Source organism: Cyrtonyx montezumae, unplaced genomic scaffold (assembly GCF_038088225.1).
Source record: "Cyrtonyx montezumae isolate F1298 unplaced genomic scaffold, pur_monq_1.0 scaffold_2, whole genome shotgun sequence".
NCBI lineage: Eukaryota > Metazoa > Chordata > Aves > Galliformes > Odontophoridae > Cyrtonyx > Cyrtonyx montezumae.
In genome coordinates, this window is record NW_027071936.1 from 47567601 (window position 1) to 47591140 (window position 23540).

The window sequence follows — 23540 nt, forward strand, 5'->3', positions numbered from 1 at the left end:
GGTGACTTATTTACCTTGCTCTATGTGTGGAAAGGTGAACAACAAAGATTATAAAGTCATCTATATGTGGACTAACTCAGGCACTATCACATATAATGTTTAAAAGTCTGCCTTTTATTTTAAGTAGTAATTAATGAAGTACAAATTAGACTACAGAAGAAGATACAGCTAACCTAAGAACAGCCCTCTACTCAGCATAGTATTTCAAGTTCTGAAAATAACACTGGCTACCTTTTTTTCCATGAAATTAACTTTTCTTTGGTTTACGTTCTACCTTTATAAAAGAGGAGCTAACGAAGCTAATAGTTTTCATTCCAGGTACATTAACAACCATTTCAAACAAACGAGACAAAAAGCTGTTTCGTTTGACTGAAGACTGCTAAAATTGATCGGTAGGCATTATGCTAGAGGGCAAGAAAAATGCACAGAAGGCACTCTGCGTGAAAAAGCATTATGTATTAAGTGATGTCTAGGTTAATAAAAGTTATAGATTTGTAATTATATGACTCCAAAACTACAGCAAAACAAGAAAACCTTTGTATTTAGATCAAGGTATCTTTCATACATCTCATGATCCTGTCAACTATTTTAAATCCCTGATGCACTAAAGAAAGAATCAAGAACAGAGTTGCTCTTCAAAGAGTGTTACATCCACAACTCATCGCTGTAGTTTATTTCATGTTTCACTTAATGCATCCTGAGGATTTCTCAAGCTTTGCTTAGTTTGCTGTGTCAAAAAACTGACCTGTTTTGATGATAACCTTGAATTTTTTTCTCTTCTGAATAAACAGCTTAACTGACGACAGAGTAACCATTGAAGTAACACAAGTGATATACTTTTAGCATCTATACCTCCACTATGAAGAGCTGCGGCACTCAAATCCACCTTATTTGTATTTTTAATCACACTGTATTATGCAATTAAAACCATGCCATAAAATCATGCTAACATTTTCCAATGACACTAATGAACATTATTTAGACAGAGCAGATCTGTTAACAAAAGCAGGTCTACTGGGATAACTCACTGGTGGGTTCTTCAGTTTACAAAACGCTCATTTCATCTGAATTTCTGGTCTTCTTATAAATGTATATTTTAATTAATCTGTTAACACGCTGATCAAAATAACTGTCTCTCTTAAAAATTGTTAAAACTGATAAGTTGCTCTAGTTGAGGAAGCACAAGTATATGGCAATGTCTTTTTGTTCAAAGGAAAACTCATAGAAAGTAACATATATAAATTAAAATGCAAATATTTTTTAGTTGCTACACTTCACATGCTTCCAAAGAAGCACAATTAGATGGAAAAGCTCGAAGTATCTACTGCTCAGCACAATTTCTAATTGTTTGCAGCATGTTTCAACAAACAGAATTTGCAGGTACTACTGATGTGCTTAACTCTAGTGATACAACAATGGAAAGAGCATCAAGTGGCCAGCACTCAATACTGCTGAATATTTTCTTCTTTCAAACAGCTTTTAAACAAATGAAACTACTTGGGGATTTATTTTAATTGACGATTCAATTGGACTATGTATTTCTATGCAGTTTCCATAGCAACATTCATTTCGAACTATAGAAGCTGCTTCTCTATTACTCATTATTACGAAAATTCAATTTCACATCTCCATTGGAACTAAACAACATTTAAAAAGGCCTTAGGAAGAATCCATCTAGAACAACTAATTAGTTTTGAAAATGGCTTTTTAAAATCCACCTGATTTAAATTTCATCCACAGCAAAGTCTAAAAAGCAACAATTTTGCCACTGAAATAAAATCTAAAAGGCATAGAACTATATTCCTGTTATATTAACAGAAGAAAAAGGCTATAAAAGAACAGCTTTGATAAAGTTCATAGACTTTTTCCCCCACAAAAAGTCAGAAACTGACAACCAAAATAGTAAGACTTACTACACTGATCTAACATTTATTACTACTCCGATCTTTGGCAGCCAGCTGATAAAAGCTGTAAGGGACATGGAAATAACACAAGGTTACTCTGAACAAACAGGTCAAAGGAGGGAGGTTCTCCTTCTGCTTACATTTTTATCACTCTCTCTCTCTGCATTAATTCTAACACTCCTCAAAAGCACAAAGCACATTTATCTTTACTGTTTCATCCAACTGTCTATCTAATGGCAGTCTTCTCATTTTTACTTGAGCATAATGAAGGTCAAGAAAATAAATATATAAGCTACAATCTGCACACCAATGACTTGTTTTGGTATATTTCATCATGTATGCCATTTTCAATAGATTAGAGATCTACTCATTGAGGGAAACAAATTGTATCACTGGAAAAAAGGCAGCTACTTCAAGCTGTTATACATACTAAACCTAGTTACTTTAAATCAAGAAAAATAAATGACAAAACAAATGCACTTCTTAAAACTCTAAAGGAAAAAAACCACAAAAAACCAACGACACAAACAGCAGGTAAGAAGAAAGCCATGAGTTTCTAATAGTAATTAGAAGACAAAAAAATTACAAAAATTACACCTCCTGAACCTGTCTAAGTGCAGTGGTAATGTAGTTCCAAGCCACATAAACTTGTTTAGTGCTATCTTATTTCCTGCAGTATCTTCATGCCCTCATACAGGTCACAAGAGCTTATGTAGGTGAAATTTCATCAAGAGAGGAAAATACCTCACAAAAATCCGCAAGTAACGGATAAACTGACTTGACTCAGAGATTAGTATCCTGTTTCCTTCTGCTGTTAACATTACTGAAATATGCTTGTGAGAAAAAGAGAACATTTTACATTAAAATAGAAGAATAGCTACTAAAAAGATGAAATTCAGTTAGCAGGTCAGTTTTTCTCTAAATCTGAAAACTTCACTGACATTTATTTTTATTTAGCCACATATTGTATAGCCTGAGATCAAGTTGTTTGATGCCATGTTGCTATTCCTTTACAAAGAAATTAAGTATAATGCAGTATCTGTTTTCATGAATACCCACATTCATACCCCAGAGTGAGAAACTGAATACACCATCTCATTATGAAACTTTTCCATTAATTTGTGTGTTATTTTGGACTAGATCACAGCTTACCAAATGTCAAGTTTGTAGTTTCTGGCTTGACAGAAATAAAAACTACCCACTGAAAGATTTCACTGAATGCTTTATCACACAATCCCAATATTGTTACAAGGAAGCATCATGCATTCCTCCTTCCTTCCACTTCTAAGGCAGCAACTTTGCAGTTATTTTGTAATTTCTCATCAGAGTAACATATGCACATTCTTGTCTGGAAAATGAACAAGGCTTTCTGGTGGAAAAGCATTAGTTAAGAGAATGCAGAATTATACTAATAATACTAAATACTAAAATCAGTGGATGATGCTTAAAAAAACAACGTACCATAGTGTAATTGTGAGCCACCTTGTGCAAGTCAGTGCAACCCTGTGCATCAGCAAAAGATCGGATTCCAAGGCAATTGGACGGGTGAAGCTGCTTCATGAGGAATTTACAGCACGCTTCTACAACCTGAGACAGCTGAAGAAGGCAAGCTGTAGACAACAGGCACTCAATGTTATCTTCTTTTAATTCAAGGCGACCTATCAATATTAAAAAGTAGATGATATCATTCTGCTTTTGTGATTTGTTAAATTCCCCAAAACTCAGACAGAAGAGAATTATTTACAGATTACGTGACAGAACATAAGGCTTGGAAAATATCCCCCTCGGTAGTAGGTAACCAGCTTTTCAAAATGAATATCTGTAATGATTCAAGGAAAAGGAAACCTAGTAAGATTTCTTTTTTCATCAGTCAAGATACATTTGAAATATTGAGATGTTTTTTTTAACGATCAGAATGTATCATTATAAAAGAAACCATACCTGACCAGGCTGCTTTGGGTAACAGCAACAATGAATTTTTTAAATATAAGCAAGAAACTTTGTGAATTCCTAACAGCATTTGAAATCTAGTAATGGAATGCAATGCTCACAGGAGGCCAATTCATTAGACAAAAATCCCCATTTTCATTCTAATTACCTGTATATGCATACTGAACCAGAGCCCACAGTGCATTTGGCTCCACACCTTCCATCTTGATTTCCTCCTGTCTTGCTTCCCTTACATCATTAGTAAACATTGCTGCAAAGTAGTCCGAAACGGAGGAGAGAACCAATCTGAGCACATAAAGAAGGAGAAAATGAGAGAGACAAAGACAGCAAAAGAAAGAAAAAGAACTGTCAATCTGATGTTTGTTAATTTATGATTCATTATTTTGTCCTTTGAAGAAATAGCATACTGAGAAAAACATTTTTAAACTGACAAACAGCTCCACACTCCAGTTCCCCTCTATGAATAATGAAGTGCTGTTACTGAATCTACATTTGCTATTGAAGTAAATGAATTACTCTTTCAAAGCTCAGTGACTTTTAATAGTCAACATGGACACAACTCACAAAATCACCTTAAATGAAAGCTAAATATAAATAAACATGATGGAAATAAAATAGAAAAGCTGAGTTCCACTTGCATTGTATCAGTTAAGTTTTCTAAATATGAAATAATGACTTGCTAGTCCTTTTTCACAGTGCTTTAAAACACTTTTATTCTTGGTGCATGCATGCAATCATCTACTATTACTGATGACAGGACTAGCACAGTCAGCACAGAGATGGGACAGAGAACAAAACCTCATAAGGAGAAGAATGCTGCACAAAACAAACTAATTAACATAGTAATGTCTTTTGTGGATAGGTATGTAGTTTCTTTTTTTAAAGATTCTGAGTACTTAAAGATACAGAGTAGATAAACATGGTTTACTTAAGTATCTACTCTGTATCTTTAAGTACTCAGAATCGTTAAAAGAACCAAAAACACTCCACGCTCAGACATTTCTTTGAATTATTGTTGTATATATTCCATGTTTTATTTTTCAATGATACTCCACACAATGGATAAGAACGAAGATGGATGGCTTGAGCTGTTCGAAGGGACCTCAAAGATCAAGTTCCAATCTCCAGCCTGTGGGACAGGGTTGCTAAAACACTAAATCAGGCATATCTGCATACATTCAATGAATCCAATACTTCAGAAAATGTTACTTTATTCTGTGGAGTCGTTATATTGGCTTGTTAAGATGACAGAGATCAGAAACCTCAAAAGATAGTAAAATTCACTGAAAAGGTAAGCACCAGTGCTTAGGAGCAGATCTCACATGTATTAATAGGAAGAATTTGCAGGTGTGTACATGAGGACAATAAAAAGATCTGTCCCTTAATGAAATAGAAAATGATCTGCAAAGAACTGTCTCTTGATAAATTAACTGAAAAGTAATAAATTGTTTACTGTTGAACTACCTTTTTTCCTGCACATCTTTTGACTGGTGACCATTTGGACAAACTTACAGTCCAGCAATGCTTTTTTTCTACTCAATAACCAAATAGAGTTACGTAGGAATGCATATGAAAAAGGACTAATTTTAAAATCTTGTTTGAAATAAAGTTTCAGTTCCAATTCAAAACAATATATATATATATATTTTTTTTTTAATAAAAAACAAGCAACTTAGAATATTCAATCTCTGTACTGACTTGAATCTCTGTATTTAATACAGCTTGTAAAAGAATGGTCTCTGCCATGGGAAACAGAACCTAACGCCTATATATTGACACAGACTTCTTTCTGCTTTTGAAATAGTTGCACTGTTAGAGTTAGCTGCACCATAATTCAGTAAATGGCAGGACTGTACATATCTTAGCAACAGCTGTTGAATGCCAGATACCTCGTACCAGCTACGGTGGTATCAGACAAGACTGCTGTGATTTCCAGCCTTGAAGTTCTCCAAAATAAATTATTAAAAATGTAAAACATGATCCTATTCTTGCCAATTTCTGCTAAGAATCATGAGAAAGCAGATGCACTTTAGTGTTAAGTGCTTTCCAGACAGTAACTTGCATATGCCAAAACAGCGTAAAAGTAGATTAATATAAGTAGTATGCAAAAGCATACATTATACTGATAACAATCCTGTTTTAATTTTAGGCAATAAGCATCCACATATTTAACTAAATGCTCCTATTTTCGAAGAAATGTATCAAGTGACACTCATATAGAGTAAGAGAAAATTGAGGCAGAATTCTAGTTAACTGGCCTTTTCTTGTCCCATGCTTTTACCACACATCAATAAAAATCAATTACTACTTTACTCATGCCTTAGGACATCCACTTTTCATTGATTTCTTAATCTCATTGCAAGTAACTCATCTTTCTATCAACTGTTTTTTTTTTGATGGTCTGAAAATTAACTGCATTCCTGCATATAGATTGTGAAGCACCTATACCTTCATGTGAGAAGAGTAAACAGAATTTCCCCATTCAAATTTTGACACTTTTGCTAATGAATTTGAGCAATGGCTATAGAAGCTACATTTAAAAGTAACATCTTCAATCTCCCTGTTAGTTTGAGTCATTTACAAAAACTGAATAATTATTAATTTTAAAACATTCAAAATGCATCAAGAGTTCACTGGAAACCACTTATGCTACAAAATACTGCTTTCCCTCAGTTTACAAAATTAAGTTATACTTTCTATATTCTGAGTTTACAGTCCTTTTTTTCCCCTAAGTGTAATATCTTTCAAAACCAGCCTGCAGAATGCCTACAAATACCTATGAAATTAATATAGTGACATTATAGAAGCCTCTAACAGTACCAAGCATCAGAAACAGCTATCTTGCAGTTGGCATCGCAGTCCTGTTTGTGTAGAACATGTTTCACTTTTACTCTCCTTATCTAATTACCAGCAACTGTCAAATTCTGCACAGATAAGGCTGCAGAATTTGCTTCATGAATTATACCCAGAAAACTGTCTGATCTTTTTTACTGCACAGGGAAACGCAGAATCACAGAACACCCCAAGTGGGAAGGGAACCACATGGATCATTCAGTCCAACTTATGAGAATCATGTAGAGAAAAAGTACAAATGAATGTCAAAATTTTTCATCTGGAAAATCCTAAGACATGTGAACAGTTATCTTCTCCGGAAAAACATACAATAGTTATGCAATAAATACTGACAACATCTTGTCTTGTGGGCTTTTTTTCCTGTCCTCCTGTTCTTACAGGAGGTTGCAATATTACAGATGTCTTTAATTTCTGTTTTTTACTGTTTCAAAACCAGACAGCTTAACTCATTTTGAAAAGCCAAGCTAATTCCATTCGTATTTATTAAGAGACAGTAAAATGTGTATTTCTTGCCAGAGTAGGCACAAGGTGCATTGTCAGGACAGTTCTCCAGGCCTCCTAAATAATCGAGTAAAAAGCTGATAGGTGTCAAACCTGGCAACTTATGGTTACTATCTACCAAGCTGATTCACGTGTCAAAATGAAACGAAGCTTCACACTTTGAAGATAACAGGGACAGTTCCTAGGCACCTCCTGGTTTCTGGTTGTGTAGACTAGTCCTAAACAGGCCAACAGCTTGACCCCCTGCTATGAAGCACCTTGTGCAATGGTGGCTCCAAGCAACTTCCCATTCTTGATAAAGCATATTGGTAATAAAAGGTGTATATGAAATATACTAATATATATACTACTAATATATTTGTGTATATTAAAATTAAATGTGTTTAAAATACCTACACATACACAGAGGATGCACCTTTTTTGTTGAAATAAAGTCCAGTTATGAAGACTGGTCCAAAAGTAATGCCTCCTATTTTATTAGGTTGGCCCACGACATCAGAGGCAGATGTTGGTGGTTTGGCAATAGAGGTTGAACCTTCGTACCATTATTACATTACACTTTGCCACAGTGTGAAAGATGGGGCAGGCTGACAACACGGCACCTGACATGGAAGTGCATATGAAACAGAAGTGCATCACTGAACAATTCCATGCAGAAAAAATAGCATCCATTGACATTCACTGATACTTGCTGAACATTTATGGAGACCTATTAGTGGATGTGAGCACAGTGAGGCAGTGCACAGTGCATTCATTTCAGCAGTGGTGAGAGTGACATGAAAGGCAAGCCATGTTTCAGATGGCGATGTAGAGTTTTACAAGTGTGGCATGCAGGCTCTTGCTCATCTCTAGCAAAAATGCATGGCTAAGGGTGGAGATTGTGTTGAAAAATAGTGTTTTGTAGCTGAGAATTTGCTCTATCAAATAGTGCTACTGTACTTTATATCTGTTGTAGCTTCCATGGAAATAAATAGGAGGTTTTAGTTTCAGAGCAACCTATGCAGATCTTTCATCCTAGGAAATCAGACTTTTCAAAATTCTTTTGCCACTTTCACACTGAAGTGATGGTTACAATAAATTTAGCAAAATTTCTCAACAACTCCAGTTGGTAGCAACAGATACCTAACACAAAAGAATGACTTTTACATGCACTTTGATTTTTTAGCAACACTCTGTGTTGAAGTTTTATAAACACGAAGTTACAGCAATAAAAAAAAATTACAAAGTAAGATAATACCACGTTGAAACAAAGGAAATATTAAGTCATATGAGAAGTAGTACACAGAAGAATAACCATCAAGATAAAAATAAGTTTGCAAACCAAGATGTGTACTTTTCCAAACAAGTTTCCTAACTACCAAAGGGTATAAGCTTCCATTTGCCTTCTGACCCATGCCTTTTACATTTTCATCAGTCAGTACCAACAAGAATTAAAAATAGGTCTCTACAGAGATTCTCAGATTGCTAACATGGTGCAGGCATGCACCTCCTCTATGCATATGGGAGGGATTAATAAAAGAGAAAAATGTTATCAATTTTTAAATTAAAAGTATTGTCCAGTGTAAATGAACTTTCTATTTTCTTCCATGCCTTCTAATGGAAATCCTTTAATCTAGCATCTATTTAATAAGTGTTTGTTACTAATTAAGTCTTACGATAAAATAATCAATAGAATACTAAAGTACACTGAGCGTTTCTGTAGATAATGCCAAATAAGTCTGAATTTGGACAGGTTGATGCAGGCAGTAAAAAAAAAAATCCTACACTTTTTTTCTTATAACACAGGCTACCACAAGTACATCAAGTCAATCTTCTTACTGAAGTTTTCTAAGATTATAAGCCAACTTTAACATTTCCATCTTTATCCCTTGTGCTATGGAAAAGTTCAATTTTCAGTGAGGAGCTTTGAATATACAGAGATGAGGACCATAGTTATTTCTCTGAGAAAACAAAACAAGAAGAGAAATAACTTACTGTGCAAAAGACAAAGCTCCTTTGTAGGCTGCTCCAATGCTATAAAGTGAACTAAGGACAAGTGTAAAACTCCCACCTCCTTCTGAAAGTACAGCATGCACTCCTTTGGCCTTAACTTTTATGCATATTTAAAATAAAACATTCGAACTACAGCAAGAAGCTTCACCTCCTAAGAGAACAATGCAAATAGCAGGTGGCAGCATGCACTACAAAAATAGATACAGCAGCAGAAACTGGGAGAGCAAAGTCAGTTCTATAAATAAATGAAGAACAGGTATGAACAACATTAAAGAATTTTTTTAGTACACAGTGTTGTGTTTCTGTTTAACTTGCAAAAAAATCTTCCAGTCCATACAAGATATTAGCAGTTGTCATCTGCACCCTTTCCGTGCTTTTTAACCACTGAATAAACTCAACCCCAGAACTGCATACTGCAAACATGCTACCACACCATATAAGGAAGGAAGATTATGTCTGTATTAATCACTATTTTCCCTATTTACAGCAATTTAGAGCAAGCAGTCAAAAGTTCTTTGCCTTCTACATTACTTGAGTGGGTTCAAATCCACTAGGGCTATGTGCATTCCCTGTCTCCTTCTGATTTATTCTTTCCATAGGAATGATGAAGTTTTGTGATGAATTTGAATATGACAAAAACTGATCACGTGCAACTCCATAGCAATAAGGAAAATGAAATCACCTTGCTCAACTGCACTCCCCTTGCCTCTCTGAAACAAATGTTATTGTCTACAGAAGCGTTTACAAAGGAACTGGGGTCAGGGGTTGGGTAAAGACCAGGACCACCTCTTTCTGTATTAATTGCAGTAAAGTGTACTTTAATCAAAAGCGAAAAAATGAAGTTTCATAAAATGAAGGCTCACTAAGAGAGTAACAAATATGGTGTAACTACCTGCCTGCTCCCAGAAAAACAGCTCATCCAAACCAGTAACCTCTCCTCATTTTTCTATTACAATTACATTATAAAGCTGCAGCTTCACCGTGATGGGAGGAATCAGCAATGGAAAACAGGAAAGCTTTAGGCTACTATTTCTGTTGTAGAAATAACTTCAAGCCACAGTTTAAACAGGTACTTGGGTATAATTAAACTATTAAAACTGTGCATTAAATACTGAAACATTCTTCTGTTATTTATATTTTTGTTTTATAATTCTTAATATTTTCCTAGCACAGGACAACAGATAAGGTAATTTTTGATTTGAACTTTTTGAACTAATTTAGTATTTTACCACTTACTGTCTACTACCAAAAGACTCTTTTTAATATGGGACCAAAAAAACTATGTAGACAGAGATTATCCTTAACTAATTATGAATCCAACAACTTAATTGGAAGTACAAAAAAAATAGTCTAACAAAATTTGTTTACTCCATTCTGTGGTACAAAAGTTACTACTACTTTTAATAGCATGAAGTTGCATTTGAGACTTACTTTGTTGTGCAAATATCCTCCTATATGCTTGAAGACAAAAAGTAGAATGTGAGAACAACGTGATCACTTTTGATGCTGTGTCACATACGACAGAAATAACGTTTTAGTTTCAAAATATACGTTAAAAAGCTTAAGCACATTTAAAGGATTCCAAATTGCTTAGGATGTTCCAAACAGAACACATAATATTAATTTACAAATGTGTCTTCAAAGTTGCTTCAAGTCATTATAAGCTTACCTGTGAGCTGGAATTCTACGATCACCAGCAACTAACACCACATCACATAGCTGTTTGTGTCTAAGATAGTTCTCCATCTTTTTAAAACTTTGTTCAGCATGATTGAGAGCCTGAAAAAATTCATCTGATGTACAGGGCTCCATAGTTTGACAAGACGATATGGTATGACTGCTGTTGGAGGTTCTGCTGAAGACAGTAACAGAAAACAGTTCACACTTAAATTATAAAAATTCTCTATACAGATGATAAAATTAAAAATGCATATTCCCTTCCCATTTAATTATTGTTCGTTTTCATACTTTCTTCCTCCAAACATTATCTAAGCTCTCACAAGAACAGAAATGATGACTCTTTGTACTCTTCAACTAAAGGATGCGCGGCGATCAGTCCAATAATCACATTTATAAAATTGTAGACACTGTGGAAGAACAGGCATACACCAGGACTTCACAAAGTGAAAAAGTGATGCAAGGATGCAATAAGGAATTACACTTCTCCTTGCCACTCCAATACACGCTTAGCGTAAGATGGTTACAACAAAACTCGGCATATAAAGAGCCACAAAGTGGATGGATGCAAGGGAAAAAATACATAAAGAAACACATCACTATATCACTATCTTACTTCATGAAGTCTTCAGCACTTTAAATGAGATCTAACAGAACAGAAGGCTGTATAGAGGAAAAGCAACAGTGGATGGAGAAAATAATTATCCTTGTCCATACACATAGATGCTTTCAAGAAAAGAGTAAGAAGTAAACAGAAGGCATGGACCTAAGATAGAAAGGAGCTGGATACTAATTACTTACATCAAGGGAAGCACACTTTTTCTTGATTACTATTCTCTCACTATCAACTAAGCAGATAAATTAAAACAAAACTCTAGATCTACTGTACTATTTGGAAACATATGGATTCATATGATTTCCACCCTGAGCTCAGTCCTCAGCCTAGAACTGTTATTCGAAGAGAGATCCTCAAACATTTAAGTCTAAATTTCAAGGAGATAAATGCTCTGTAAAGTATTTTTCCTGTGTGTATGTGTGCATGCACCTGGACATGTAACTCAGATAGCTAAACAGGCCAAGTAACCTGACACATAATTGAAACCCAAGTAATAGATCAGAAATGAGATACCTACCTGCCTACCTACTTCCCTCTAAGGACTTAAATATTTTAAATGTGTTCTGAAGTAGTGGCTAGGCATCTATTTAAGCTGTGACAAGTTCTTCTCATCCCTCATGAGTCACTTGTTCTGCTCCACTGCTGGCCCTCTGACTTGCTGTGAACAAGTGTTCTTTGTGGCCATGTGGGAAACAGAATCAAGGAACTCATATCTGGAAAGAAAATGAGGGTAGGAAAAAACTACTTTGTGCCACATCAGTTCCCTTATCTGACTCACCAAGTAACCATAAAAACCATTATGCTGTCAGAACTAGGCAGCATTATCACAGATTAAGGAGCAAGTACTCAGAGAAATAATCTTTTTGTTGAACTGTATTTTAAACCAGATTTCTCAGCTTACAGCATTAATAATTATACAAAAGAAAACAAAATCTGCATAGCATTCAGGGATATGATCTACATCTAGCCTACAAAGAGTTGTGCAGATACGCCCAAAGAAGCAACAAACTAGGATGGAGAAGGAAAAATCTTCCTCAGGCAGCACTTACCCAGATGACACCTTGACCTGAGCCACTGTCAGCCCACACACATGCATGCTCTCTGCAATACTCACCACATTCGCTTGTATGGAAAAGTAGCTGGCAGCAAAGCATGCTTTACACAGGCTCAGAATAAAGCACTTAAGACACCAGAAAGCCACACTCAGTTCACTACCCCTACCTGCACAAATTCAACACCATACCCATCCTATCTTGTAGCCAGTACCTTAAAAACCATGTTCCTTAGGGAAATAAAATGGAAAGGGAAAGAAACATTAAGCTTCAGTGATCCATAAAGAGAATATAAAAGATGTAGCTAAATAGCTGAAGTGCTTACGTAAAGGGAGAGATACAGCTTCAGGGTCTATTTATGCCTATTACATAGTGACTGCCTATGAAAAATTTATATCCTCTCTCACCCTTTCTCCAAACACTCTTACAAATTTGTTTCCCCATTCAATTCAGCCTCAGCCATGATGGCAAGGGAGAATACACACAGAAGACAGAAACAGAGGAAGAGACGAAAACTGTTTTCCTCTCCCCAAGCAGCAGTACCAAAATCACCCAGAACTCCTGGCTGCCATCCTTCCCACCCAGAGAGGAATCTCTAGTACTGAATGCTGACATGTGTTCTGCATGCTCAGAGCAAGTACCTAGAATAAGGTCCTGCACCTCTGAGCATCATAGGTATTTCTGCTCCTCTGAAATTGGCTCTTGATTCAGATTTATCTCTAAGTATAGCTCAAACTTTCCTTCCTGTGCAGGCTAGAGGGACATCTGCACACCTCACACATACTAACAGGAAAATTACAGGAAAGACTGATGCTGCTAGCACATAAAATAGCTACCCATATCTAAGAACCCCTTCTACATTTTCCTTTAAGATAGTATTTTTACCACATTCAGTAGAAATATTTTTGTCATAAGTATCTTAGAACCTTAATCTGTAGAGTTTTCTTTTTGCAGCCTTCAGCTGTAATACTTTTTGGTCTCTTTTATTTCCCTATTTATGTCAAAACGTTCCTATCTAGCATTGACCAATTAATAATTTTATCAATTATTAAATTATAATGATGATAAAAATGTAAGTTACCCTAAAGGCAAGCTCTTTCCCCTGAGGGCTACATATTATGTTATCCTGGTGACAGACATAAAAAAATTATATACTGAAGATGCTACTTTTTTTTTTACATCTGTTTAATATTTATATATGAATGCACCTTTTTAGAATCAAAACTACATAGAAGATACGCTATAAAACCATTTTAACATGAGTTTATTTCTTGCAGTAGGACGTTTGGAATGAGGTGCTTTGTCCATTAGAGCTCACCGCAGAACAACAAAGCAATTAACATAGTCGGTAGTAAACCACTCAAAAACGACTTTCAAAAGTAACAGCATAGTTGATGACAACTGGACAGCTAAATTCACATCTCTCCTGCTCTTGTTTGAGGTTTTGTGCTCATAGCTTAAACAAAGCCACAGCAGAGTTTTCAGCACAAAAACAAAATAAAGCAAAAACCATAACACATACCAGCCTTCTTTCCTCCCACATTCACAAGATCTCTCTTCTACAAGAAAGAGCTGGGTTTTTTTGTTGGTTTTTTTTTTGATGGGGGAGAAGCATAATCTGTTTCTAGTACAAGGATTTGCATCTTTCTTTTAATCATTTTCAAGTATCAAAATACATTTCAAAGCAGGAGTTACAATAGTTATTTCAAATTAATCAAACATCTTAGTTATAAACCATAAATGTCATTAAGTAAGAACCTTGGGTTGTAACAAAGTTTGCAAAAATTCTTTTCTTCAAACACATTATTCCATGGTCTGCATTCTAAATTACTTTTCAGAAGATATCTTTTAGGTCTGATGCCTCCATAATTGTCTTTTGGGATACATGTTTCAAACTCTTCATTTTGGAACAGTGATAGAAGAACAAATTTGAAATGACTTTTTAAATCTTTTTCTGAAAGGTGTGCAATATTACCTTTTAAACCACAACATTTACTTAAACAGAAAATCAACAAGCCAATATGGATTTCTCAAAATGAACGGATAGTTAAAACTAAGTAAATATGACATTTTAAGGAGAAAAATAGGAAAAAAATATGAATGTTAGTCAATTCCTTAGCTCGTTAGAAAACACAGTATGTCTCTTGGACAAATTAGGATACATATTAAGAGTTTGCTTTTGTAACTTCAAACAAATCTGAATTTAAGAACTTTGCTGTTGCTTTAAAATAAAGCTTTTCAAAATAATGTTAAGAATACGGTAACAATTTTGTTGTTTATACTGCTTCCACCAAGTTCAATGCCATTTTATTGCATGTGGAGACCAGAACACAACCTACCAAAACAATAATATGCCAGTTTCCACAGTTTAACATGTTGCTATATATTTTTGTTTTTAAAGTTAAGAATCTGAGCTGCAACTGAGTGGGACTTCCAATATACTGCAACTCCAGCACTGTCTATACAGAATCCACATGCAGAGTAGCTATCACCCTCTGCATTCAGACCTTGTCTTAAAGATCTGTGCAGGCATCTTAGCAAACTGTTAAGGTTAGGTCACAACCGACAATTTCTGACTTGCTGATTGTATTTAATGTTCAAATATGAATATGTATTTTATATTTGAATCTATTTCCATGCTTATATTCCAATGTTTTAATGCGTGACAGGGTGAAATGAATCAGACACACTGCACTGTAGGTATACCTGAGGCATTTTCAGTGTGTTATCCATGGTACCTCCAAGGCTTGAGGACTGCTTTTAAGTCACCCACAAAAAGTAAGGAAAAACAGAGATATTGCTAATAGGCGTTAATATGCTATATGAGGATCTGCACACCTATTGGAAACTTTAAGAAGTTACAAATCTAACACCTCAGGAAAGTTATAACCAACAGCCTCAACAGGGGAAACATGGGAGGTGAAAAACAGTAAACAATTTATACCGAACTTTCTCAAATACTAGCTTAATGAGTCAGTGATGATCTCAACACAACAGAACAATTTTAAAAGCTTTACAGCCAACCAGCTCTTATTCCTGAATCTGAATGATTGCATCTCAGACAGCTGTGGCAGCCTTTGTCAGAAACGTGGAACCAAACCTGGGACGTGCTTATCCATTACACCACCAAGCTCTGCACTGATAAGAAAAGAACCCTGCACTGCCTCTCCTTGAAACGAATCCCATGAGCCGAAGCTCTTAAAATGACAGAGACCCAATCAAAATGCTTTACAACCTGTGCCACATGACATAGCAAAGAAGAAAAAATACACAAAGCAGTGAGCTTGGTCCTGTCATTTCATGCTTCTCGGGCACGGGCAAGAAGCTACAGAGGACTGAAGAAGCAAGCTACAGCTTCTACAAAAATTGGTTGGTTTTTAAAAAAGGTGTTTTTTTTTTCATATGCAACATTTGTTTCTAATGCAGGAAACAGGGTTTTCACATGGGAAAAAGCCATCTGAAAACTACATGAATGAGGTCAGTAGATAAGAAATCATATTTTAGATAATAAAAAGACAACCACTTACTCTTGTTCTTAACATTAGAAAAAAAGTCCAGTTGTTGAGCAGACTTATGTAGGTTATATATTACACAGTCAAGGAATTGTAGGGGTTGGAAGGGGCCTCTAGAGATCATCGAGTCCAGCCCCCATCCAAAGCAGCTCCCTAGACCAACTGCACAGGTAGGCATACAGGAGGGTCTTGAACGTCTCTAGAGAAGGAGACATCCCCTCTCTGAGCAGCCTGTGCCAGTGCTTATCACCCTCACTGTGAAGAAGTTCCCATGCACATTTGTGTAGAACTTCCCATGCATCAGCTTGTGGCCACTTCCCCTTGCCCTACCGCCACGCACTGCTGAGAAAAGTCCAGACTCATCTGTTTGCCTCCCATTCCTTAGATATTTACACACATAGATCAGATCCCCTCTGAGTCTTCTTTTTTCAAGGCCGAACAGACCCAACCTTATAAATTCTTAATAAAATAACTCTTAATAAAAGGAACAAGATAACATCTACCCTTGAAAACAAAAATATAGACAATGATACAAAGCAAGCCTTTGTATTACCATTAGTTATATACTAAATTGTATACCAACACTGAACTGAAAAATTACCTAAAATATTTAAAGCATGTAATTAAAACACTAGCAAGAATTATAAAACAAAGGAATTACAGACAACTCCAGATGCTATTTGTGACTAAATGCATAATTAAAAGATACTTCAAATTTACCAAGTTCAAATCTTGCATGCATTAAAAGTCTATTAGTCCATCTGCAAAAAAGAAAAAATAAAACAGCAGTGATATATAGATCCCTCCTACCCCCTCAATATGTATCTGCAGCTTTTCAGCTCTACAAAGTAACAAATTAATTTTGTCATGCATAAATTCTTCTATCATTAAAAACAAATCTGTAGTAATCCCAAGCTACATACTTGTCTCTTTGAACTGCATGCTTTTTTCTACATCGATTGTCTTGCTATGGTGACAATATCTCATATGGAATAACACTGTACCAAAAAATTAACATCACAAACAGATATGATATGGTGATGTCACATCTATATTGTAAATACTATCTGGTGACACTGCTATTTAAAAGAAATCGTACCTGAATATCGCTTAAAAAAAAATGAACTCTTAAGAGGTCTGTTATTTATAGCTACCCGGTTGTTGCAGCACAGTAAGACTGCCTGCTATGATGAATCAGTAAGCAGAACTTCCTTTCACTGTAATGCTAGTACTACTGCAGGTCAGTGACAAAAAGAAACACACAGTAGAAATACTGAAAAGTTTACACCTTCCCTCCTTGCCTCCAGTCTTTAAAGGTGATATAAGCCACAAATAGTCAGTGTTTATATTATGGACTGCTTTGCCCTTGTACTAAATGAATTCTTCTGGGGAATGCAAAACAGTAGAACTACCCTAACTAGACTGATCCATCCCTAATATGCTTTATTAAGCTGTGCACTCTTTTAAACCAATGTACTTGCAAAAAGCTTTATGACTGCAAATTATCTGAAAAATCAAGGAAGTAAATACCTTAACATTTCCATGACATAATAAAGTAACTATTATTACGCTACAGGCAGCGTAAAAGAGGAAAAATACTTTCAATGAAGAACACACTGACAGATAAACTAAAGAAAAACTAATACTTAACAAGAAAGATATTAACTTGCCTAATTTTCCAACACGTTTCACTTAAGAACAAATTGGACAGTTCCATCTTTAGAAACGATATGTAAGAAAAGAACACCAAAACATCCTTACAGATACAGTAAAACCATTTTTTTCTTTTAAACCAGCTATAGTTTAAGACTCCCACAGACAACTGCAATCATTTTAAAGCAACCATATGTTATTAGTTTACAGCATAACCTGGTTGACATACAGCAGATTTTTTTTCCTTCAAGCTGTGTGTGTACAAGCAAAAATGATGTTTTTTGTCTTATAGCCAAAATATGCCTTTTTAAAGCGCCATCTCCTTTATCTACAGAAATACACAGAAACATCAGATAATTGTTGCAAGAAGCTTAAACGTCCAGTTTTCTCCTAACTAGCAGGGGACCAATTCTCACCATAACCAGATGATCAGTCGCACTTCAAAATAATCTTAAATGCATCCAGTAACATCATCACATTGTGGACATTAGCTTGCTCATGTCAACATGTGATGGGTATAATACTGAAAACAAAAGTGCATGCACTCGCTTGAGCTTTATTTACCCACACTGAGTAAATAACAATGCCTTTTAAAAAGGTCATAGTAAACACACCGAAGCCTGGTTATAGAACATTTTCTGTTGCTGATACACAGTGACTGCTAGGTTTCTGAAGCATTTTAATACAGAATAAAGGCTAGTCTTTACACGTACGCGATCTGCAAACACAAAACAAAAATATATTTCCCACAATAGGAAAGTAACAATTAACCTGCACGAACTGCTGTCCGATTCATTTTCTTCTTCACTTGCTCTATCATCTGTCTCTTGTCCGCCAAGCCAGCGTGCACCTCCACAGTCCTCTGCCGAGAATTCAAATGCAGGGATTTCTGAGGTGGATGCCATTGGCCAAGGAGGTGAGTTGTGAAAATCCTGTTGGCTGGACCTCCTGTAACCAACTGCTGTTAACGGCAGGTTACCTGAATCTAAAAACTTTGTGCCACCGGTCGTTACATTTTGTCCTCTGTTCCAGAAGTCTCCCTGGTGGCTCTCGACTGCAGAATTAGGGGCTGACGCCTGATGACCAAACCACCTCCATCTGATTTTTAAAATCTGCTTCACGTCAAAGTCTTTACGAGAACCAGACATCCTCAGTGAAAGCCAGTGATCGTCTAGGCAACGGAGTAAGAAGCAGCACACATAAAAGAAGATTTGTGCACCCAACCAAGACAAGGGAAACACATGCTCTGCCCGTCTGTGGCAAGCAGCAGTTGTACAGGGGAAGGAGGGGGGAAAGGACCGCGTTCACACAAAAACGCTTCTTTAACGGTACATCATTTGAATATAAACAAAAGGCAACGGGTGATGAAAAATCCTGAGGTAAAAAGAGGAGGTGAAACAATCACCTCCATTAGGAAAAAAGCCTTTCAGTTTACTCTAAAAGCTCGTAGGCTGTCTGTTGCTGACCATTAGCTTTCAAAAGCACCAAACAGTATTCATTAAAACCCTTTACAGAGATGAATACCACCCCCTTTTCTTAAACCACAAATGACAGAGGAGTAATTCCTGTACCGCATCTCCGAATCTCTTCTCATTCTGTTAACTCTTGCTTCTACAGAGGAGAAAAAAACCCTCACAAAGCAAACAAAATTCTTTCTGCACTGCTGGAGAATAAATTTACAGAAAGGACTAAAACCCATCCAAAGATAACTGATCGTACTGAGGAGAAACTGAACTGTAAATAACATTTTTCCCTTTACAGGACATGTGGTAACTTAAACTAAAAATAAAACAACAACAAAAAACCAGTACAGGAACAGCCTGGAAGGCTCAAGGGACTGGCACAGGGTTATACAGCCTTTCTTCGCACTGTGCTTTTATTCAAAACTAGGTCTGCAGTAAAGAAAAATGTCTAGCATTCTACATCTGAAATGAGCTAATGGTTTCCATTCACTTATATATCAGTAAAAGCAAAAGCAAAAAGGCTAATCAGTCACTGCCCAGGACACCAGAGACAAGTCTGAGCAAGGGACAACCCGAGACCTGCTTTGCTTCTCTCTCATCATATGGAATCAGCTGCTTCACATCAGCTTAAAGGTACTGTGACAGAGGAAAGAAAAAGGTATCCTTCTATTTCTGAGACAGAACTCCCATTACATGAGTAGAGTATGCAACACATTAAAACATCTCATTTCATTTGAATGAGGAAGAAATCAAGTCACAAAGACAAAATATACAATAACCTATTTATATTTCCTTTGAAAAGTAGCCTACTCCCTCTACGGCATATGGAGCTATTCAGGTCTAAGCTGCTGAGACTAATTCCAGTCACATGCAAACAACAATTTTAGAATAACAAAGAGATACTGGATTTTATCAGTTCTTGATAAAACAGAATTACATCCAGTCCTCAGAGTTCATCTGGTCTGCTCAACCCCCCAGGATACAAATTCCATCATTTTATAGGAATTGTTTCTTTTCTTACCTACATTTGCCATATAGAGTGGAAGCTAACTACTACTCAGATGAACAAAGCAAACTACAAAATATGCCTCTCTGATCCAGCAATTGGGACACTTGTAGTGTTCTTTGTAACAGGCTGAATGCAGAGCCCGCAGGACTATTTCCACACTGCAAAATTTCATCACCCAAAAAAGCCAACACTGCTTAATGTCATCAGAAACCTATACAATTTTCTTGGGAACTACAATGCTAAAAAGGACAGTTTTAAGCTGGAAAACTCACCCACCACTGCTCAGAACTCACTTATTCATGAAACTGCTTCGCACAAAATCCATCAAAGTGCCTTTCTACAGAAACAGTATTCCAACCATTCTGCACAGGAGATGCTGCATTTCAGAACTTGTACCTTGCTAACGTCCTGTTCTAACAAAACTGATGTACCATGTCAGTTGCAACATATCCAGAAATAGTTGAGGGTAACTTGAGAGGTGAGACAATCACACAGATAAATATACAAAGCTGTTAACATCTTTGCTGAGGATCAGTATAAAAATTGCATGGATGTTTAACCGAAATACATGAAGTCCAGTCCCTACCCGCCTTTTACAGCTATGTACATTTCAGAAGCTTCAGTTGTACTGTTCAAATAACACCCTTCATGCAATTGCAAGTTGGATTGCATTGTAGTTTCACCCAAGAAGTAATAATAAATGGCATCTTTTAAATATATCCTCTCCTTATGTTTTGTGTTGGTGTTTAGTGTTCCTCAAATGTGGTTAAACAATAACAAATACACCAGTAGCTTATAATGTTCACTATAGTAGTAGTATTTCAATTGTCTATTTAACTATAAAAACTTTTAAACACCTTTCCTTCTGCTGGTATGGTAAATCCATTGAACAGTAAGGACTGATCTGAATTCTCTTGAATAACAGATTCATCTGAAATTGAAACTATCCCAGTAACAGTAAGCAAAGGCAATGGCAGATTTGCCAGCTCTGGCACTTTTTCAGCACTTTCTTATGACTCTCTGGGAAATACAGTCCAATTACTGCTTTTTTCCAGCTGTGAAGCTAAGGGCTCAGAGATAAGAAAAGAAGGTGCTGTGGTTTTAAAAGATGAAAAAACAGAACTATTTTCTTTCATTTTTCTATATTATGCAAACTTGCTCTCTCAACACAAAATACATTTATATATATTTCATGTAAGTTAGATACGAGCTGGTATTAAAAAAATGACAAAATGAAGCAAGCAGCACTTAACACAGTTTAAATTAGTAAGGCTGCCTGAAACAATCGAGGCCCCCTTGTTTTCAACAAGCTTCCTTACATATGACTAACGTGATAGATTTTAAAAGGTCCCCCTGATGGGAGCTAACCACCCTTGTGGAGATCTCAGAAGCTGAGATGGTAGGACAGACACTTCTCCTTGGAACACTCAAACCTCATCTTTGACATCTCTTCTCGGGGTGGGTGCAAACAAATCCAAAAGCCCACACCATGACTATATCCTATCATAAGTTTTTCAAGTAACACTAATAGATATCTTAGAAACTTGCTTAAAAATGTAAACTGGGTGGCAGCATCTTGGCTAGACACAGTAAAAGAGACTTTGTAAGGACTCTAATCTATTTTTTTGTAATTAATTTACTAAGGCAAGCATTTTTGTTTTTAAGAAAATTCTGAATCACTTACCTTTTCTGACCTTTGTGGCAGATGAATAATCATATTCTATCTTGTGGTGAGTCATTTTTTTTTTTTACTATAGGTACACAGTCCTCTTTGTGAACCTGATTCTGAAAGATTCTGTTGACATTACTGATGTGGAAAACTACTGGAAGTCAGTGTTGAGGAACCTGGACTTTGATATGACTGATATTCTTAAGAGTGAGCAGCTGAACATTTAAGTACACGACTTCTCTCGTATAAGCAGCTCCACAGAGTAAGAAATTAATCCTTGTAGACAGTTAGCAGGGGAGGAGTTTCCCACATGATACCTTGTGATCAAATGAACATTTGAATGTATATTGTATGCTAAACTTGCAGTAAAAGATGAAACTAACTTTTTAATCAAAAACTTTTACAGACATTTAGAAATATTATATATTATCTGTTTATTCGTACAGATGTTAAAGGAAGATTACAATCCAACAAAAAGTTAAATTTTAAGTAACACTGTTACTCTTCAAATACATTTAGTGCATAATTACAGGGTATGTTGGTTCCAAATACTCATATACATCTAAGTACATTAGTGGGCCAAATAGAAAAATCATTATTTAATATTAGTTTGAAGTGTTTTTATTCATTGTGACTTCTTGCTCCACTAGAAAGACAGCTAAATTTTCAAGTAAACAAATATGTTTTCTCAGATACATTTTTGAGGCACCTTTAAAATTTGCATCTCAACATCACTTTTCATGGCAACATTTTTACTGTCACTGCTACATTTCAGCTTCAAAAAAACTTTGCCATCCAACAACTGCTACATTTCAGCTTCAAAAAAACTTTGCCATCCAACATCAATGCAATTCAGACATAATACTTTTAAGGTATTTATTCTGTCAAATGAATTTAAAATCATCCATTTTTCAATTGAAGATCTAGGACTTAAAGGCTCAGCCAGTCCTTATATTAATTACCTTTTTAAGTGCTAATTTAGAATGAAAATGTCAAAATAATTAAAGTCCTTGTTTTGACTGTAAGAGTTGTTTCTCTCCTGAAAGCAAAAGCATTACATATCAAAAGATGTATTTGAGACATATCTAGATAATTAAGATATAACAAGGTAATACCTTACTGCCAATATTTAGAGATCCCAGATACTTATTCTGAAGCATCAGAACCATTCACTGACCATAAGACATTCATGAATTAATCAAATACATACTTAGATCATTAAAAGGCATTCAAAATATAACACCTTTTGAAGAGACTTTAAACTTTCAATTATTTCAAGACATTAAAATAATTATCAAAAAACCCACATGCTGTAGACAAAACCCTGACATCGCAATCCTCCTTGTATCATTATCTTAAGTGTTAAACGTTATTTTTTCTAACCAATTCCTGTGTTCTAGTCCAAAAATTATAGAAATTGCTTAAAGACTTCAGAAAAATAGCTTATGCTCTGTGATTATATAAAACAATGATCACTTCCAATACCAAATTTTTTTAATAAGAACAAACACTTCAGATTCGTGTTTATGTAAGAAGTCCCTTTCAGCAGAACAGTGTAATTCACCCAGGAAAAAAAAAACCAAACCAAAAACTACTACAGTTAGAGTGCACTGCCAAAGCAGAAATAAACTGCTGCCAAATTCTGGGCACTGCATTGCAACTTTCTGCTACTTAGCACTTCACATATCC

At 35.7% G+C, this 23540-nt stretch overlaps 1 protein-coding gene across 5 annotated transcripts in view; it reads right to left on the bottom strand.

Annotated features, from left to right (window-relative positions):
• Positions 1–23540, bottom strand: part of KLHL5 (kelch like family member 5) — a 49849-nt gene that overhangs the window by 15921 nt on the left and 10388 nt on the right. The window contains exons 3-6 of one of the 5 annotated variants that reach the window (XM_065737137.1): positions 12011–12206; positions 10870–11052; positions 4003–4139; positions 3366–3562 (exon numbers count right to left, since the gene is read on the bottom strand). In XM_065737137.1, the coding sequence (XP_065593209.1) occupies positions 3366–3562; positions 4003–4139; positions 10870–11012 (477 nt within the window). In that variant the 5' untranslated portion in view covers positions 11013–11052; positions 12011–12206. Of the gene's footprint in view, positions 1–3365; positions 3563–4002; positions 4140–10869; positions 11056–12010; positions 12207–18481; positions 18878–23540 lie in introns of those variants that run through there. The other 4 variants (XM_065737136.1, XM_065737138.1, XM_065737135.1 and 1 more) reach the window with 4 other exon arrangements.